Source organism: Pongo pygmaeus, chromosome 18 (assembly GCF_028885625.2).
Source record: "Pongo pygmaeus isolate AG05252 chromosome 18, NHGRI_mPonPyg2-v2.0_pri, whole genome shotgun sequence".
In the NCBI taxonomy this organism is placed as follows: domain Eukaryota; kingdom Metazoa; phylum Chordata; class Mammalia; order Primates; family Hominidae; genus Pongo; species Pongo pygmaeus.
In genome coordinates, this window is record NC_072391.2 from 25,912,261 (window position 1) to 25,930,091 (window position 17,831).

Here is a 17,831-nt window from a genome sequence, read left to right on the forward strand (position 1 = left end):
AATAAATTTACATATAAGATTTTGGCAAAAACTTTTGTATACAAATGTATAATCTCACATTCTAGTGTTTTACCTGAATATCTTATTCAACTTGCCAACTGGCATATAACAACCTGCAGTTTTGGAGGAAAATACATTGTTTCCACACATGCTGTTTTTTTTTTTTGTTTTTTTTTTTTCAGAAGAGACTACATTTTGTTATATCAGAGTTATTTGCCATAATACTTATTTATATCTAGCTTCCTGTGTTTATGAGTTAGAAGATCTTTTCCCTGTTACCATATCAGGTTCAGCCTGGCACCTGGAAATGAGCTGTGTTCTTTATACCTGAACTACCATCGACCATCACTTATGGTAGTGATAAGGTGATCAGGGCTCAGCTGGGAATTGTTTTGATGATGCAGGAGGCTCCCTTTCCAACAGCTACATTGGCTTTGCTTGCTGACAATGGTAAAAACTTGCTTTGTGTCTGTGAACTCTCAAGATATAATTTATAAGCTATGCGAGTACAGACACACCACCAATATTTTATGCTTAAATAGCACCTTTCTTGTAAGGATCCCAAGCCCACTTAATGTGGCAACAAATATTAATCAATGTATTATAGCTACGTGACACTTCTTTTATATACCTCTTATTATTTCCTGGTACACACATTTTATATGAAAGAAAAAAATCATAGACTGTGAACCTACTGTCATTATAATTGGTGACGAGCTTCTCCTGGTGTTATGAAAATAAATTTCTTCAGGTGCCAAAGTACAATATAGTGCAATTTTATTATCAAACCTTAATTGATTATTAATTATCAGCTCACAAAGGGCTGACAGTCTTCTTGTAGCAAAGAGAAAGGAGGCTAAGTTGGACAGTCCCAAAGAAAGGCAAAAGGCTGAGCAAGGTAGCATCATGTCGGCTCAGGTGTTTCTGTTAAACAATGCTTGCTAATGAGGTAGCAAGATACTGATAAGAATCCAGAGCAGAAGAAATCATATCAGAACCCACTGGAAGCCAATATGAGACAAGAAAAACATGGCAATGCTTACTGAAAAATGACAGCAGTGGGTGTTCTGTATTCATGGCAAGACTTAGAATAATGCCAACAACAGTGACAAGGCCGGAAGGATACAAAGTATGGTCATTTTTCCAGTGGATATCTGCATAATTAATGTGTAACAAAGTATTTGTATTAAGGAAAACTGTATGTTTGACCAAGAGACATTTAAAAACACTAATAGAATAGTCACTAAAACCAGAGCTTTTGGATATAACAAGAATAATGGAAAAAATCAGTTTTCTACCCAGATAGTATTTTTTTTTAAGTTGAGTGATAGTTATACTAAAAGCACAGATTTCAGCACAGGGCAATATATGCATGTAACAAAACTGCACTGCACCTTCTAAGTCTATACAAATAAATTTTTAAAAAATAAAAAATAAAATAAGGGCAAAACTACCTGACTTCTGGCCTCATGGACCAGTCCCTGGGAAGACTGTGACTTTATAGGCCATTTCCACTCCAAGCCCTCATCCCTTATTCCAGGTCTACTTTGCCTGTTAGCTATCCCTTGTGCATGTTCTTCTTGGCAAAGCAGTGCACAACTGTGCCAACCCTCTAAAGTGAGCAAGCTGCAGCTGTCCCACTCATCTTCTCCTCAACATCCAAAATAGAATTGCAGACCTTTCCCCCAACCTTTTCCTTTTCTTTTCCCTTTTTTTTTTTTTATTATACTTTAAGTTTTAGGGTACGTGTGCACAACGTGCAGGTTATTTACATATGTATACATGTGCCATGTTGGTGTGCTGCATCCATTAACTCGTCATTTAACATTAGGTATATCTCCTAATGCTATCCCTCCCCCTTCCCCCCACCCCACAACAGGCCCCGGTGTGTGATGTTCCCCTTCCCGTGTCCAAGTGTTCTCATTGTTCAGTTCCCACCTATGAGTGAGAACATGCGGTGTTTCGTTTTTTGTCCTTGCGATAGTTTGCTGAGAATGATGGTTTCCGGCTTCATCCATGTCCCTACAAAGGACATGAACTCATCCTTTTTTATGGCTGCATAGTATTCCACAGTGTATATGTGCCACATTTTCTTAATCCAGTCTATCATTGTTGGACATTTGGGTTGGTTCTAAGTCTTTGCTATTGTGAATAGTGCTGCAATAAACATATGTGTGCATGTGTATTTATAGCAGCATGATTTATAATCCTTTGGGTATATACCCAGTAATGGGATTGCTGGGTCAAATGGTATTTCGAGTTCAGTATGGCCTGAATGAAAGTTCCAACTTCTACTCTCCTAGAGTACAGTTGATCCTTGACCAACACGGGTTTGAACTGCATGGATCCATTTATACACAGGTTTTCTTCCACCTCTGCCACCCCGAGACACCCCTCCTCCTCCCCTTCCTCCTTCCCTTCCTCCTCTTCAGCCTACTCAACAGGAAGAAAAAGTCTTTTTTTTTTTTCTTTCTCTGAGTGGGAGCCTCACTTTGTTGCTGCCCAGGCTGGAGTGCAGTGACGGGATCTCAGCTCACTGCAATCTCCACCTCCCAGGTTCAAGCGATTCTCCTGCCTCTGCATCCCTAGTAACTGGGACTACAGGCGCCTGCAAACCAAGCCTGGCTTTTTGTATTTTAGTAGAGAAGGGGTTTCAACATATTGGCCAGGCTAGTCTGGAACTCCTGACCTCAACTGATCTGTCCGTTCCAGACTCCCAAAGTGCTGGGATTACAGGCGTGAGCCACTGCGCCTGGCTGAGGATGAGTTTTATGAGATGATCCTCTTCCACTTAATAAATAACAACTATGTTTTATTTTCCTTTTGGTTTTCTTAACATTTTTTCTCTAGTTTATTTCATTGTAAGAATGCCATATATAATACATATGACATACAAAATATATGTTAATCAACTGTTTATGTTCTTGGTAAGTCAATAGTAGGCTATTAATAGTTAAGTTGTGGGGGAGTCAAACGCTATATGCAGATTTTTGTGTGAGGGTTGGTGCCTCTAACTCTTGCATTATTTAAGGGTCAATGGTAGTTGGTAATAACACAAAGCTTATCCTGATTTGTTCTCAATGGCAATAGTTACTACAATATGAAAATACTCTCTGTACGAAGCTATGGAAAATACATTTCTTTTTAAAGTCTAAATTGTTGGCTTTCATATTCTGATATGGAGCAAAACATGTTTGTGCTTCATACCTCACTAACTCTTAACTGCAGATAATGCACACACGTATTGAATAAATGAAAGCACAGGAACCATTATTAATATTAAAGAAATATTAATATGGCAGCCTGAAAGAATTAGGAGATATTCTCTCTGACATCTTAGTCGGACCCAGGTTCTTAGTGGAGGTACGGCTTTGCTTACTGACAGCAAAACTGAATCTAGTACAAATAGCCACAAACATTAAGCTTGTCTTTCTCAAAGTACCTAAATTTGAGGTAGGATATTTTATTGTATATATTTAAGATGTATAACATGATGCTTTGAGAGATACATATTTTTTACATGTGTATATATGTGTATATGTATGTATGTATAATTATTATAGTTAAGCAAATTAGCCTATCATTATGCTGTACAATTTATTTTTATTATTATTTATTAGGCATTCATCCTACATAACTGCAAGTTTGTACTTTCTGACCTGCTTCTTCCCATTTCCAGCACTGCCCGCCCTGCCCCAGTAATGACTATTTTTTAGATGCCACATATAAGATTATGCAGTATTTTTCTTTCTGTGTGTGCCTTATTTTAGTTAACATTATGTCCTCTATTTCTCACTATAAATCAGTGTTAAGATTATTTCCTATAAAATAAAATTTCCAAATAAGTATCTACACTGTTATATAAATTTTGCAAACAAAATAAAAAATAGTTTATTGTTACGTCTCTCAAAGTGATTTGAATTTTAACCAAAAGCCCTCTTAATATAAAATTTTCTTATTAACAGTTTAAAAAGAGCAAAAAGAGGAGGGTGTTCCAACTGTTGCTCAAATTATACTTTACATGAGTAAATATTTATTCCTTCTATTTCCTATATTGTGATTTTTTTCTCACGATAAGTATTACTGAATAACTATATACTTTAAGGAAGAGTTCTGAAATGAATTTTTATTGACAAGATTCTAACCCGAGGTTCTCTATGCCACTGTTACTTGGATAGGCACATTTTAATTTTTTACATGATAGACTGATTTGGTAATTAATAAAGATTGTTATTTTTAAATTCCACATCTTCTTTCAACAAACTTTTAAAATGACTGATTCCATGACAACTGTGTCACATACGAAGATACACCATCTTTACTTTCAAGGAGTTTATAGTCCAGACATGTAAATGCAATGTTCAATATCGTTTAACAGAGATACTCTCAGGCTAGTATAGGAACACATGGTGAACACTGTGCTTCTCAACATGCATAGAGGGGAGGAGAGCTTCATGGAGATCATACACTTGAAGAAGAATTGGCTGGAGGTGATTAAAAATATGTGTATCTGCATCTATCTATATCTGTACATCTACATCTTTTTGATTATGCCAGTATCTATACGTATATTGATGTCTCTAACTCATAATGTCAATATCTATATACATCCCATATGATAGGAGCATAGCGTGTTACCTCAGGTTCATGTGTTTAGTAAATTTAAAATTAGTCAGTGTGGGTAGATGCTGTAGCTCCTGGAAAGTACAGAGTGGGAGATGACATTGGAACAAGTAGCAGCTGCATAAAAAAGGGATTTTTATGGCATCGTAAATAATTGGAATCATTGCAAAGTTTAATCAAGAGGAGGTAAATATAAAAATAGAATTGAAGCAGAAAAAGTGATTGGGAGCTATTATACTATTTGAAGTCACGGATGATAAAAAGAATGAACTAAAAAAATGTGGCTGGGCAAGGGATGGCTTTTTGGATAAGGAATAAGAAGGACTTGGGGACTAACTGATCGTGGGGAAGGGTGACAAAGAAGGGTCACTCTGCAATACATCTTTTCTTCTGAGAAAGTAGAACTACATGAACATGGTGAATAAAATAGATAAGAAACAGACTGTAACCTCACAGAGCTGAGCTTTCATTGGTCTATGTAGACCAGTAAATAAGATGTCCAACACAGTCCATTGTGCTGAGTGGAACAAAAAGGTAATTCCACTTTCTCGAACATAGTGGGTTTAGCTGAGACGGAGACACGTATTTAAAGGATAGAAAATGAGTCCAGTTTGGGAGATAGTGACATAGATTCAATTGTGCAGTACTTCGGAAGCTGTACTATATAATATTGAGTACCTGTAATTAAAGGTCAGAGATGCTGTTTTGAAAGTAGTTCGGTGGAGTTGGTAGCTGACATAAGGAAGAAATAAGATTTACCTTTTCAGAATGACAGCAAGGCAAGAGGTTAGGGCCAAAAATGGAAACTTGGAGAAGGCTTCATTTTAGAGTAAGAGCCCATAATGGACACTGAGAAGGCAATATCACGTAGGTAGGAGGAGAACCGCATAAAATGTTGTCAAGAAAGCCAGGGCAGGAAAGAATTTCAAGAAGGAAGGCATGCATGAATGTGTCCTATTTAAATATAAGTTAAAAAAGGCAAGAAAGGAAAACTGATTTTTCACTTAACAGTGAGGAGTCTGGGAATATACACAGGTGTATTAGAGCTATGAAACGTGCCTCAAAAGCTATGAATAAAATAAAAAGGGCATCAACATTGGGATATATTTGTTTTAATAATAATATAGAAAAAGAAAGAGTGAAAAAAAGTTCTACCTGATGCAATTTTTTTTTTCTGAGTTAAACTTGAAATCAACAATACTATAGTTTTGAAGAGGTTTTTTTCCCCACTAGAGATAAAATAAATCATAACCCATCATCCATCTTATCACCTTTTTCTGTTGTTGGAAGGGAATTCAGTTTCTAGCAACTAATCCATATATGAAGTATATATATAAATTTTGTGTACACATATATATGACACTGTATTCATATATTTTAAGAATGATATGTTCTTAAAGCAAAAACCACATGACAACACAGAGCTGTTACCATCCAATGAACACGATGTTATAATAACACTTGTCAATTCCCAATTGAGAGAATCTAGGCAGCTTGAATATTTAAGGAATACATCTAAGACACAGGGACACTTATTTTCATTTCATATTTGACCCAAATAGAATGATTTTTCTTAAATAAAATCCAGTTAAGATTAATCATATCTTATTACTACCTAATTTCATTATTAATAAGTGAATGTAGCTAAAATATATTGTCACATTCTTAATTGTAAAATGCTCTCCAGTATATGTTCATTGTCACTAATGATTAGAGTTATAAATAATAAAATTTTAAAACTCAAATCACTTTTTCTAGATATGAACAGGATATTATATATAACATTTCTCTAACAAATAAAAATAAGAGCTCTTCATTCAGGACTCAACCTATACAATTTACTCACAAATTATTTGCTAAACGCTGAAATAGCAAAATATAAACAAAAAAAGAAAATGTATTTCAGACTGACTATGAGACCACCAAAACAAATTAAAATATATCCTATGTGTTTTCAGAGAGAAAAAAAAGGCAAATTAATAATGAGATATAGTTCTTTACTCAAATAATGAAAAATGCTTTTCTGAAAACATTTTATTTTCCATACAAAATAATGGACTGGCATGTGGTTTTTTGCTTTAAGAACATATCATTCTTAAATGATTCTGAACTGTTATCATATCATCATAATGAGAAATTATTTTTGCAACCTCTTTTGAGCTCATTATAAGTTAATTTGCCATATGCATTTTTAAAATATATTTTTACTTTCTGGAAATTAATGTTTAAATTTGGTCTTCCAACATTTTTATTTAACATATAAAAGGTGATCAGAATACATACATTTTGGTTTATGCTTGTAGACATGAATTTTAATTAACTCAGCAGCAGCTGATAAGATTAATAGCATGTACAAAGTGTGCAGTTAATAGAAGCAGAACTAGAGGCAATTAGTGGAATTAGGTGTTTTTTCTACCGAGAAAGAGTATCCTAAATAGTAATTGTTTATGCCAGTCCAGTCACTGCAAATATCACTAATAGCATCATTAAATCAATGTAACACTACATTATAAGCACTAAATTGACTTACTGATTTGGTATCAGATTGGTGCAATAATGAGCTTATTAGTATTTTCCATGACTTATGTATATACACTGGGACTACCTGGATATAGTCTAAGAACTTGTCTTCTGTAGTTCTCCTACATAGGGAGATAATTTCTGGGCAGTCTGTTGTCAGTATATGGCCCTTTGAAAATGATGCCTAGTTGTTACTGAAACAGAATAAATTGGCCATTGGGCATTTGGTACAAAAAAAAAAAAAAAAAAAGAGCTTACTCTATACAGGCATTGGGGGCTAAGCAGTGAAAAAAATCTAAGCACCTACACTCAAGGAGTTTATAGTCAAAGTGACTGAAATACAAATAAACTAGCAGTTCTAACAATGAGAAAAGCTTAGGGTTCTGGGAGTGGGGGAGTGATGAAAAAATGCGTATCATATGATAGGTGCACAATCAATACTTAAATGAATTCATGTGTTGTAAAAATGATGACTAAATTGAATCAACAACATACCAGACCCCTTCCTCCAACACAATAAAAAAAAAACAAAAAACAAACAAACACAAAACAAAACAAAACAAAAAACAGTCAAAACAGTCAGGAGGTTTCTTGAGTCTCCTGATATCATCAGCTCGATGAAATGGTACAGGTCTCAGGTGACACTGGACGGGAGGTGTTTGTGGTCTCAGAAAATCATCAACTGGAGAAGGTGGAACAGGTACCAGAAGACACTCGGGAGGTGTCTTCAGGCTCAGAGAATCATCAACTGGAGAAGGTGGAAGGGGTATGAAAAAACACTCAGGAGGTTCCTTGGGTCTCCTAAAATCATCAGCTTGAGGAAATGCTACAGGTCCCAGGTGATGCTCGATGGGAGGTGCCTGTGGTGTGAGAAAATCATCAACTGGAGAAGGTGGAAGGGGTACCAGAAGACACTCGGGAGGTGTCTTCAGGCTCAGAGAATCATCAACTGGAGAAGGTGGAAGGGCTGCGAAAAAACAGTCAGGAGGTTTCTTGAGTCTCCTGATATCATCAGCTTGATGAAATGGTACAGGTCTCAGGTGACACTGTAGTTGAGGTGTTTTTGGTGTGAGAAAATCATCAACTGCAGAAGGTGGAAGAGGTACCACAAGACACTTGGGAGGTGTCTTCAGGCTCAGAGAATCATCAACTGGAGAAGGTGGAAGGGGTGCAAAAAAACAGTCAGGAGGTTTCTTGAGTCTCCTGATATCATCAGCTCGAGGAAATGCTACAGGTCCCAGGCGACAACGCTTGATGGGAGGTTCCTCTGGTGTGAGAAAATCATCAACTGGAGAAGGTGGAAGGGGTACCAGAAGACACTCAGGAGGTGTCTTCAGGCTCAGAGAGTCATCAACTGGAGAAGGTGGAAGTGGTAAGAAAAAACAGTCGGGAGGTTCCTTGGGTCTCCTAACATCATCAGCTCGAGGAAATGCTACAGGTCCCAGGTGATGACGTTTGATGGGAGGTGCCGGTGGTGTGAGAAAATCATCAACTGGAGAAGGTGGAAGGGGTACCAGAAGACACTCGGGAGGTGGCTTCAGGCTCAGAGAATCATCAACTGGAGAAGGTGGAAGGGGTGCGAAAAAACAGTCAGGAGGTTTCTTGAGTCTCCTGATACCATCAGCTTGAGGAAATGCTACAGGTCCCAGGCGACAACGCTTGATGGGAGGTTCCTCTGGTGTGAGAAAATCATCAACTGGAGAACGTGGAAGGGGTACCAGAAGACACTCAGGAGGTGTCTTCAGGCTCAGAGAATCATCAACTAGAGAAGGTGGAAGTGGTAAGAAAAAACAGTCGGGAGGTTCCTTGGGTCTCCTAAAATCATCAGCTCGAGGAAATGCTACAGGTCCCAGGCGACGACGCTCGATGGGAGGTGCCTGTGGTGTGAGAAAATCATCAACTGGAGAAGGTGGAACGGGTACCAGAAGACACTCGGGAGGTGGCTTCAGGCTCAGAGAATCATCAACTGGAGAAGGTGGAAGGGCTGCGAAAAAACAGTCAGGAGGTTTCTTGAGTCTCCTGATATCATCAGCTCGAGGAAATGCTACAGGTCCCAGGCGACAACGCTTGATGGGAGGTTCCTCTGGTGTGAGAAAATCATCAACTGGAGAAGGTGGAAGGGGTACCAGAAGACACTCAGGAGGTGTCTTCAGGCTCAGAGAATCATCAACTGGAGAAGGTGGAAGTGGTAAGAAAAAACAGTCGGGAGGTTCCTTGGGTCTCCTAAAATCATCAGCTCGAGGAAATGCTACAGGTCCCAGGCGACGACGCTCGATGGGAGGTGCCTGTGGTGTGAGAAAATCATCAACTGGAGAAGGTGGAACGGGTACCAGAAGACACTCGGGAGGTGGCTTCAGGCTCAGAGAATCATCAACTGGAGAAGGTGGAAGGGCTGCGAAAAAACAGTCAGGAGGTTTCTTGAGTCTCCTGATATCATCAGCTCGAGGAAACGCTACAGGTCCCAGGCGACAACGCTTGATGGGAGGTTCCTCTGGTATGAGAAAATCATCAACTGGAGAAGGTGGAAGGGGTACCAGAAGACACTCAGGAGGTGTCTTCAGGCTCAGAGAATCATCAACTGGAGAAGGTGGAAGTGGTAAGAAAAAACAGTCGGGAGGTTCCTTGGGTCTCCTAAAATCATCAGCTTGAGGAAATGCCACAGGTCCCAGGTGACGACGCTTGACGGGAGGTGCCTGTGGTGTGAGAAAATCATCAACTGGAGAAGGTGGAAGGGGTACCAGAAGACACTTGGGAGGTGGCTTCAGGCTCAGAGAATCAACTGGAGAAGGTGGAAGGGGTGCGAAAAAACAGTCAGGAGGTTTCTTGAGTCTCCGGATATCATCAGCTCGATGAAATGGTACAGGTCTCAGGTGACACTGGACGGGAGGTGTTTGTGGTCTCAGAAAATCATCAACTGGAGAAGGTGGAACAGGTACCAGAAGACACTCGGGAGGTGTCTTCAGGCTCAGAGAATCATCAACTGGAGAAGGTGGAAGGGGTACGAAAAAACAGTCGGGAGGTTCCTTGGGTCTCCTAAAATCATCAGCTCGAGGAAATGCTACAGGTCCCAGGCGATGACGCTCGATGGGAGGTGCCTGTGGTGTGAGAAAATCATCAACTGGAGAAGGTGGACGGGGTACCAGAAGACACTCGGGAGGTGTCTTAAGGCTCAGAGAATCAACTGGAGAAGGGGAAATTGGTATGAAAAGACCCTCGGGAGGTGTCTTGAGTCTCGGAAAATCATCAGCTCGAGGAAGTGGTTCAGGTCCCAGGGCACACTCGTCTTGAAGTGTCTCTCTTCTCAGAAAATCATCAGTTGTAGAATGTGGTTGAGGTCCTAGTGGACACTGTAGTCGAGAAAGAGTCAGCAGTCTCAGACACCCTTTAACTGATGGATGTGGTTGACCTCTCAGATAACACTGAGTTGGAGGAGGTGGCTTGTGGCCCATCCTTTTTCTTAAAGTTTCAGCCGTGAGGTAGGGCCAGTAGGGCAACCCTGAGGAATGATGGTGCTCCACTGCCGCCATCCTGACCTGTAGGGCCGAAGGAGGAAATGTTTTCACACATATTCATTTGATGGACAAAATTACCGCCACCAACACAGGCTGCACCTTCTGTTGCTGGTGATAGATTTTTGCACCTTTCCATCCTCCAGGTTTCAAAATAGCAGTATCAGTGTCATAATATCACCCTTCCACTGAGTACTGCCCACAGCTGGGGAGTAAAGAAAAGTCATTGGGACACACTGTTGTCTCCACATGCCACTGTGTCTGTTTGCAAATGTAGGCAGGCTGGGGTCCTGCCCCAGGGAAGACAGAGTCATAACAGAGTAATAAAGAAGCATGTTTGAGACACAGGAGTGTCTATGTCTATCCTCTTTCCTCCCTCACAGCCATCACCAGAGCATGTTTCTTACACCAGGTCAACAGAGAGTAAGAGAGGCATGAAAAGCCCATTGTCCACACATGTTGCAGCTTCTTTTTGGAGAATGTTTTCCAGGACTTTTATGTTCTGTCTCTGATTCTCAGAACTCTGCAAGGTCAGTGTGACCACCCTGCTCCAAATTGAAGAAAACAGAGGTTTCCAGAGGAAGGAGAATTTGTGCCCAGGGTCACACAGCTTGCAAGAGGCAGAGTGGAAGTTGATTCCAGCTATGCCTGCGGGACCCTCTCATTTCCCCTCTGTTTCCCTTCTGGACAAAGGATCTTCTTCCCTCTGGAGGTGCCACCCATGAGAACAAAGAGCTCTGGAGAGATGTGGATTCCTGAAGAGCTTCAGGGGAACTGGGAGAGGGATTTCTGACAGAACAATCTTATCTCAAGAAGTCAGTTAGACATGGCTGTAATATTTCTTTTCACTCCCAGGTAATACCAAATTGTAAGTGCACTAGGACATAAAGAATACCCCATGGAAAAATGAGGTGGGAATTCTAAAGAAAGCAAGTTTTAAAACTGTGTTTCACTTCAAGTGTACAAGTCCCATCATGTGTAATCACAGGACTCGGCAGCTTTTGAAGGTACAGAGGCCACACAAGAATCAGCTTAGCCGAGCATCATTTAAGGCCTTCATTTGGAATTGTCCCTGTAGGTAATAAGTTACATTCACTCTTCACTAATTTACAGTCAGGGCCTATTTGCTATTACAAATATGGAACCTCTGACACTTAGAATATTAGATCAGGGGCCCCACTGGGTGGGTATGAAGGTGTTTTTGCACAACACGGTTACCAACAGGGATGGGACTGTGATAAACTATGGAATTGGCCTTGTCAAAGAGCAATCAAAATTGCACAAAGCACAAATTAATGTTAGATTAATGCGTTTTCACTATTTTCACTTCTGGGAATACAGCAGATATTTCAAACGTTAATCACCTACATTATAGCAGAATGCAAACAAAATCACAGCAAAAGAAAATCCCACATATTTCGGAAATGAGACCCCACAACATCTTGGGTAAGGTGGATCAGTCAGAGTTCACCGCGCCATGAGACCTACAGTACTGGAGGTCAGTGGTGCCTCCTCGTGTTATTTCTGGAAACAGAACAGTAAAAGCCCTTCATCCCTCGGTCCCTGAGTTTTTATGGATTCTGGAGGTGCCACCAACGATGATCAGCTGGGAATGGAGAAGGCTGAAAGCTCATGGAGAAGATTTTGCTTCTCAAGAAGTCGAGACAGAAAAGGCACCACAGAACCCACAGAGCAGAGGCCAGGCCAGGAGAGGGTGTTGTCGGAAAAGACCAAAGCGTCCTGATATAGGAAGAGTGAAAACGTCCCCAGCATTTACCTTTGTCTTCTCTGTGTTTTCAGCTGGGACGCCGCTGCTGTTCCTCATGGGAACCCAATGAGGTCCTGAATCTGCTAAGGGCCAGAGAAGGGAATGGGGCTAAATCTGGCTTGCATGTTCTGTGCAGAATAAGAAACCCTCCGCACCCTCCACTGCCATCTCACTCTGCCACACAGGTCCCTTACCAGAGGCACAGGGTTTATTGACCATATGCCTCAGAGGACTCTGGAGCCCTCTGGACCCTCATCCTTGAGGAAGATACCACAGAGCCCTGGTCCAGGGGTATTCTTAACTCTCAACAGGCTGTGAACAGGTCGGGCTCTAACCAGCTGGAAATGAGCTCTAAATCAGTATATATCAGAGGAAATCACTCATCATGTGCGCACAGACTCAAAATTAAAATAGGAACAGCCATGGTTGGAAGAATATCAATAAACCCTGGACAGGAACAGCACTGCTCCTCTTCTTCAAGCCATAGGGACATTTAAAATGCTGTGGATTCATAGTTAATCTAACTTTCATACCTGGCCAGGTATTATCAATACTTATGAACAGAAATGGACATAAAGACATGAACAGTCAGGAGAAAAGGTAAGAGCTACAGAAATTAACTGGAAAGTTTTAGGGTTACACTTCAAATGTTAGAGGAGTAGGATTACATAGAAATTTAACTTACTAATGGAGTTATATAGTTGACAATAAACAAACAAAAAGAATGAAGTTCCAAAAAGTGTAAATAAATGCTTCTTTTCTTAAAGCAGACCTCAAGCTACAATACTGATCCATGAAGACACGGCCAGAAAATCTCTGCTCTCATCAGCACATGTGGCTCCCATTCTAAAGTGCTATTGTTGTTTTCTCAAGTGAAAGAAAAATAAATCCTTCACACTGAGTGAAGGTGGAAAGGGGAGCTGGCCCACCTGCCTTCTAGGCTCAACTCCTCAGTTAAAAGTAACCAAGACATCAGGGTGGGGCAACATCCACAGTCAGTGGAGCGGCCTGAGCTCCACCATTCACAGGGGACTAGCCAAGAGCCATTCAGCTCGGGCACCTGAGAAAAATAGGGTCCTGCCACCCAGCGAGACAACTGTTCTCTTTATAAGTGCTTGGAATTGTTTCCAGGAAACATAACAATCACCCCACCCGAGCCCTCATCCCCAAAAGGAGAAGCAAGGTGTGTGGATTGTACAGCACCAATTAAGCGGCTGCCTTCACAGCAAGCTCCTACCCCTCCAGAAAGGGTTCTCTAGGCCCGGTCGTCCCTGGACTGGCTGCTGACTCATGCGTCTCTCTGGCACTCTCTGCTTTTGCCTCATTTCACACCTAGAAGACATAGAAAGAATTGACTTGAAGAATTAAAACACCAAGTTCTTTACTAGATGCTCAAAGCTTTATCTCAAAACAAAAACATCCTTTAAAATGTCCATCACAATGACCTACCTGTGCCGCTTGTAGGCAGCCTTCTTCTCTGCCATCCACCTTTGCAAGGCTTGAGCACAGAGGTGTGGGGAGAAAAATACATCCATGTCCTGACCTGGCAGACTATGTCCAAAAGCAAGGAAAACAAACAAACTTCCTGAGTTGGCAAGAGGCTTTCTTGCAGAAGGGGCGATCTGAAAAAGCCAACACATGAGAAATTGAATGTTGAGAGAGTCTAAGGGCCGTGGCATCATCTGCATCAGCACTGAACTATCCTGCAACTGCGGGGAGGAAGCTCCTTACTTTGCATCTGTAGCAGTCCTCTGCCTGCCGCTGCAACTCTTGCCTGCGTTGAAACGGTTGCCTATGGATTACAATCACTTTCATCAGATAAAGCACCACTTTCAGGATGACTTTAAATAATCTGCCATGTTTCTGTTATCCTCACAACTGTACCCTTACACAATCTATCTATACCTAGAAAACGTATTTCAGATGGCTGTAAGAGTACAGTCTGAGCTGGTCGCGGTGGCTGACGCCTGTAATCCCAGCACTCTGGGAGGCTGAGGCGGGTGGATCACGAGGTCAGGAGATTGAGAACATCGTGGCTAATACGGTGAAACCCCATCTCTACTAAAAATACAAAAAATTAGCTGGGCGTGGTGGCAGGCACCTGTAATCCCAGCTACTCGGGAGGCTGAGGCAGGGGAATCACTTGAACCTGGGAGGCGGAGGTTACAGTGAGCCAAGATCACGTCACTGCACTCCAGGCTGGGTGATAGAGCGAGACTCCACCTCAGAAAAAATAACAAAAACAAAAACAAAAACAGTACAGTCTGATCAAAACTGTTGCTGTATTGATTCCTCCTCTTTTGCTTATTGCCTGTTGACTTCTGAGTTGACAATTTCCTTCCCCATTCTCAGTATATCCCTAATTCATCCTTCATTGAGCATCTTTTATCATAAAGCTCTATTCTCCTTGTATTAATATCCTTGCCATGTTTCACAGGGCAGAAACAGCTGGGCTTATAAACAGGCATAGTCCTTTTGAAGGATGTGGTTGATCCTACAACAACACACTTTCCTAAGGATGACAACAACTCACTCCACCCCTAGAATAACTGGTAACTGAGTTTCCACACAGTCTAGCTGGCAATGGGGTCAGGAGACGTTTTGCTACTTCACATCTTTTGGTCACTGGTAAATCTTAAGGTACTTTGTTTTCTGTTTTGTCAACTCTCTCTCTCTCTCTCTCTGGATATGCCTTCTGACCATTTGTTTCTATTTCTGCATTTACTGGGTCTAAATATTGTACAAAGGTTAAAAACAACATTCCAATGGGGGTTTCCTAAGAGGGTGGGGTTCAGTTTCTGAACTCACAGTTGGGTGTGTATTTCTTTCATATCCGATTTCCCATTCTCCTCTGCCTCTGATAGCTGCCTCTTGTTTTCTGCTTGCTCACATTCTTTCATGTTTTGTTTCCTGAGATTAGAAGGGAGGCAAATGCACACACATGATCCACCAGCCCATGTGGGATTCCCTCTTCCCTTCTGGCATCTGAAGGCTGTGATTCAAAGATCCCCCCTGCAACCTTCCCATAAATGAACCAACTGAATCTCACAACCAAAGGGAGAATTGACACCTCTCATTGAGGGACAAAGAAATATCACACTCTGGCCTGCTGGCAAGTCACCTGTCATTTCCAGCTCATCTTCAAAGTTCTATAGTTAGTCCTATTCTTTAGTAAATATAAAGACTATTAAAAGCTTCTATGAGGTGCACTATGTGTGTCTCTGGGGTCAGTCTTGTGCTTGACACAGCGAAAGCTCATTTTAGTTCAGTGTGAAAAACCAGACCTCACCAACTCATCACAACTAACTCCATCGGAAGCAGAGGATTGCTCCTCATCTGCCTCCTCCTGTGGGAGACCTGATTCTCAGTCAAAGGCTGATGCCGGAACTGAGACCATCAGCCATAGAGAGATCCTTCCAGAATATGGTGTCATTAACCCTGCAGTTCACTACTGCACTTTGCCATGATTCAGGACTGGAACTCTTGTCATTGACTTTAAAGATCCTGGTTGAGAGAAAACGCAATCTGAATGCTGGGCGCATCTATTGAATTAGAAATGATCGGAATGGCTCCTAAGTCAGGGTGTTGTCCTGAAAATAGATGACAACTGCAAACCATCCACCCTGGTGTTGACTGACTTTAACAAGGTTCAGTTCACAGAGAGTGAGGGCAGAAAAAGGAAATGGCCTAAAAAGGTAAGTTTGCTGTGTTGCCCTCACACTACTTGATTCATGGTCCTGATCCTAAGGACCTCACCTGATACTTGGTTTTATAGGAAGGATGTGTAAAATTCCCAGAACACTAGGAAACAGGGACAAAAACACTTCAAAGAGAAAGTTAATGAACTTGTTTCTGACCACAGGGCATCCTTCAGCACATGCTGTCTGGAGTGGCCTCAAACAAGGAGTGTGTGGTGAGGTGCTGAGAATGCAATGAGAGCAGGGTCCTGTCCCCATGCTAAATGAGCTCACAGATTAATGCAAATGAGAAGCCAGTGAGGACCTCACTACTCCTGCCGTGCACTTGGGAACTACAAACACAAAACCTGACTCTGGAGGGAAGCTAAGGAAGCATTCTAATCTTGAGTTGACATAAGTGCATCTGAAGCTTCCGATCTCCGATGAGAACAATGGGGGACACCAAACAGAATATAAAACCCATGATTGAATACATCAAATTGCTAACATGGCAGTAAACAGACATGAGGTCAAGATGGAGAAGAAGGAAACCCAGGACGAAAGTCAGCCTTGCATTTGGAACCCATTTCCCTGAGTTTCATTGCTGAATTCCAGAAGGGACTACTGAGATGCAAAGAAGCAGAGCAGCTTTTGCACACATGCATGCGATTAGATGAAAAACAAGTGGATTGAGGGTCTGCCAATGAAAGCGACCCGTACTGAAGTCCACTGGCTCTGGTTGAGACCCAGAAGAGTCACACATCAGAACAAAGGTGGATAGGAAATACCCTGGCCTTTGTAGGGACTGAGCCTGCACTGATGACCTCAATTGCAGCCTGTATGGAGGACCCCTGACCATCCCCCAGAAGTAGACTCCCATCTCTTCTGCAACAAGATAACATGCTACTAGGCCTCAATTCATTGCTAAATATTTTTTAACAAGTATCTCACATTTAACAAAAAAAGATCAGTCATATGGCAGCAAAATACAATGTAATATGACCAAAACGTGAAAGACTGTGAAAATGAATCTGGAGGTGAGCCAAGCATTGAATTCAACAATCCAGGCTGGGAGCGGTGGCTCACGCTGGGAGGCAGACGCAGGCGGATCACCTGAGGTCAGGAGTTCAAGACTAGCCTGGCCAACATGGTGAACCCCGGTCTTTACTAAAAATACAAAAATTGGGCTGGGCACAGTGGCTCATGCCTGTAATCCCAGCACATTGGGAGGCCAAGGTGTGCAGATCATGATGTCAGGAGTTCTAGACCAGCCTGGCCAATATGGTGAAACCCCGCCTCTACTAAAAATACAAAAATTATCCGGGCATTGTGGCATATGCCTGTAGTCCCAGCTACTCAAGAGGCTGAGGGATAAGAATCGCTTGAACCTGGGAGGCGGAGGTTGCAGTGAGCCAAGATCACACCACTGCACTCTAGCCTGGGTGACAGAGTGAGACTCTGTCTCAAAAAAAAAAAAAAAAATTGGCTGACTGTGGTGGCACACACCTGTAATCCAAGCTACTCGGGAGGCTGAGGCAGAATTGCTTCAACCTGGGAGGCAGAGGTTGCAGTGAGCCAATATTGCGCCATAGCACTCCAGCCTGGCGACAGAGTGAGACTCTATCTCAAAATTAAAAAAAAAAAAAAAAAAAAGGCTGGGTATTGTGGCTCACGCCTCTAATCCAGCACTTTGGGAGGCTGAGGCGGGTGGATCACCTGAGGTCAGAAGTTCGA

The 17,831-nt window shown here is 41.7% G+C and overlaps 1 protein-coding gene across 10 annotated transcripts in view; it reads right to left on the reverse strand.

The window, feature by feature from the left end:
* Positions 1 to 3,866: 3,866 nt before the first annotated feature.
* Positions 3,867 to 17,831, reverse strand: part of LOC129016313 (nuclear pore complex-interacting protein family member B13) — a 39,371-nt gene continuing 25,406 nt past the window's right edge. For 7 of the 10 annotated variants that reach the window (XM_063654067.1, XM_063654068.1, XM_063654069.1 and 4 more), the window contains 6 exons: positions 15,229 to 15,330; positions 14,152 to 14,212; positions 13,870 to 14,042; positions 13,658 to 13,752; positions 12,430 to 12,503; positions 3,867 to 10,676 (listed from right to left, as the gene is read on the reverse strand). In XM_063654067.1, the coding sequence (XP_063510137.1) occupies positions 7,617 to 10,676; positions 12,430 to 12,503; positions 13,658 to 13,752; positions 13,870 to 14,042; positions 14,152 to 14,212; positions 15,229 to 15,330 (3,565 nt within the window). In that variant the 3' untranslated portion in view covers positions 3,867 to 7,616. Of the gene's footprint in view, positions 10,677 to 12,429; positions 12,504 to 13,657; positions 13,753 to 13,869; positions 14,043 to 14,151; positions 14,213 to 15,228; positions 15,331 to 17,831 lie in introns of those variants that run through there. The other 3 variants (XM_054455649.2, XM_054455651.2, XM_063654071.1) reach the window with 2 other exon arrangements.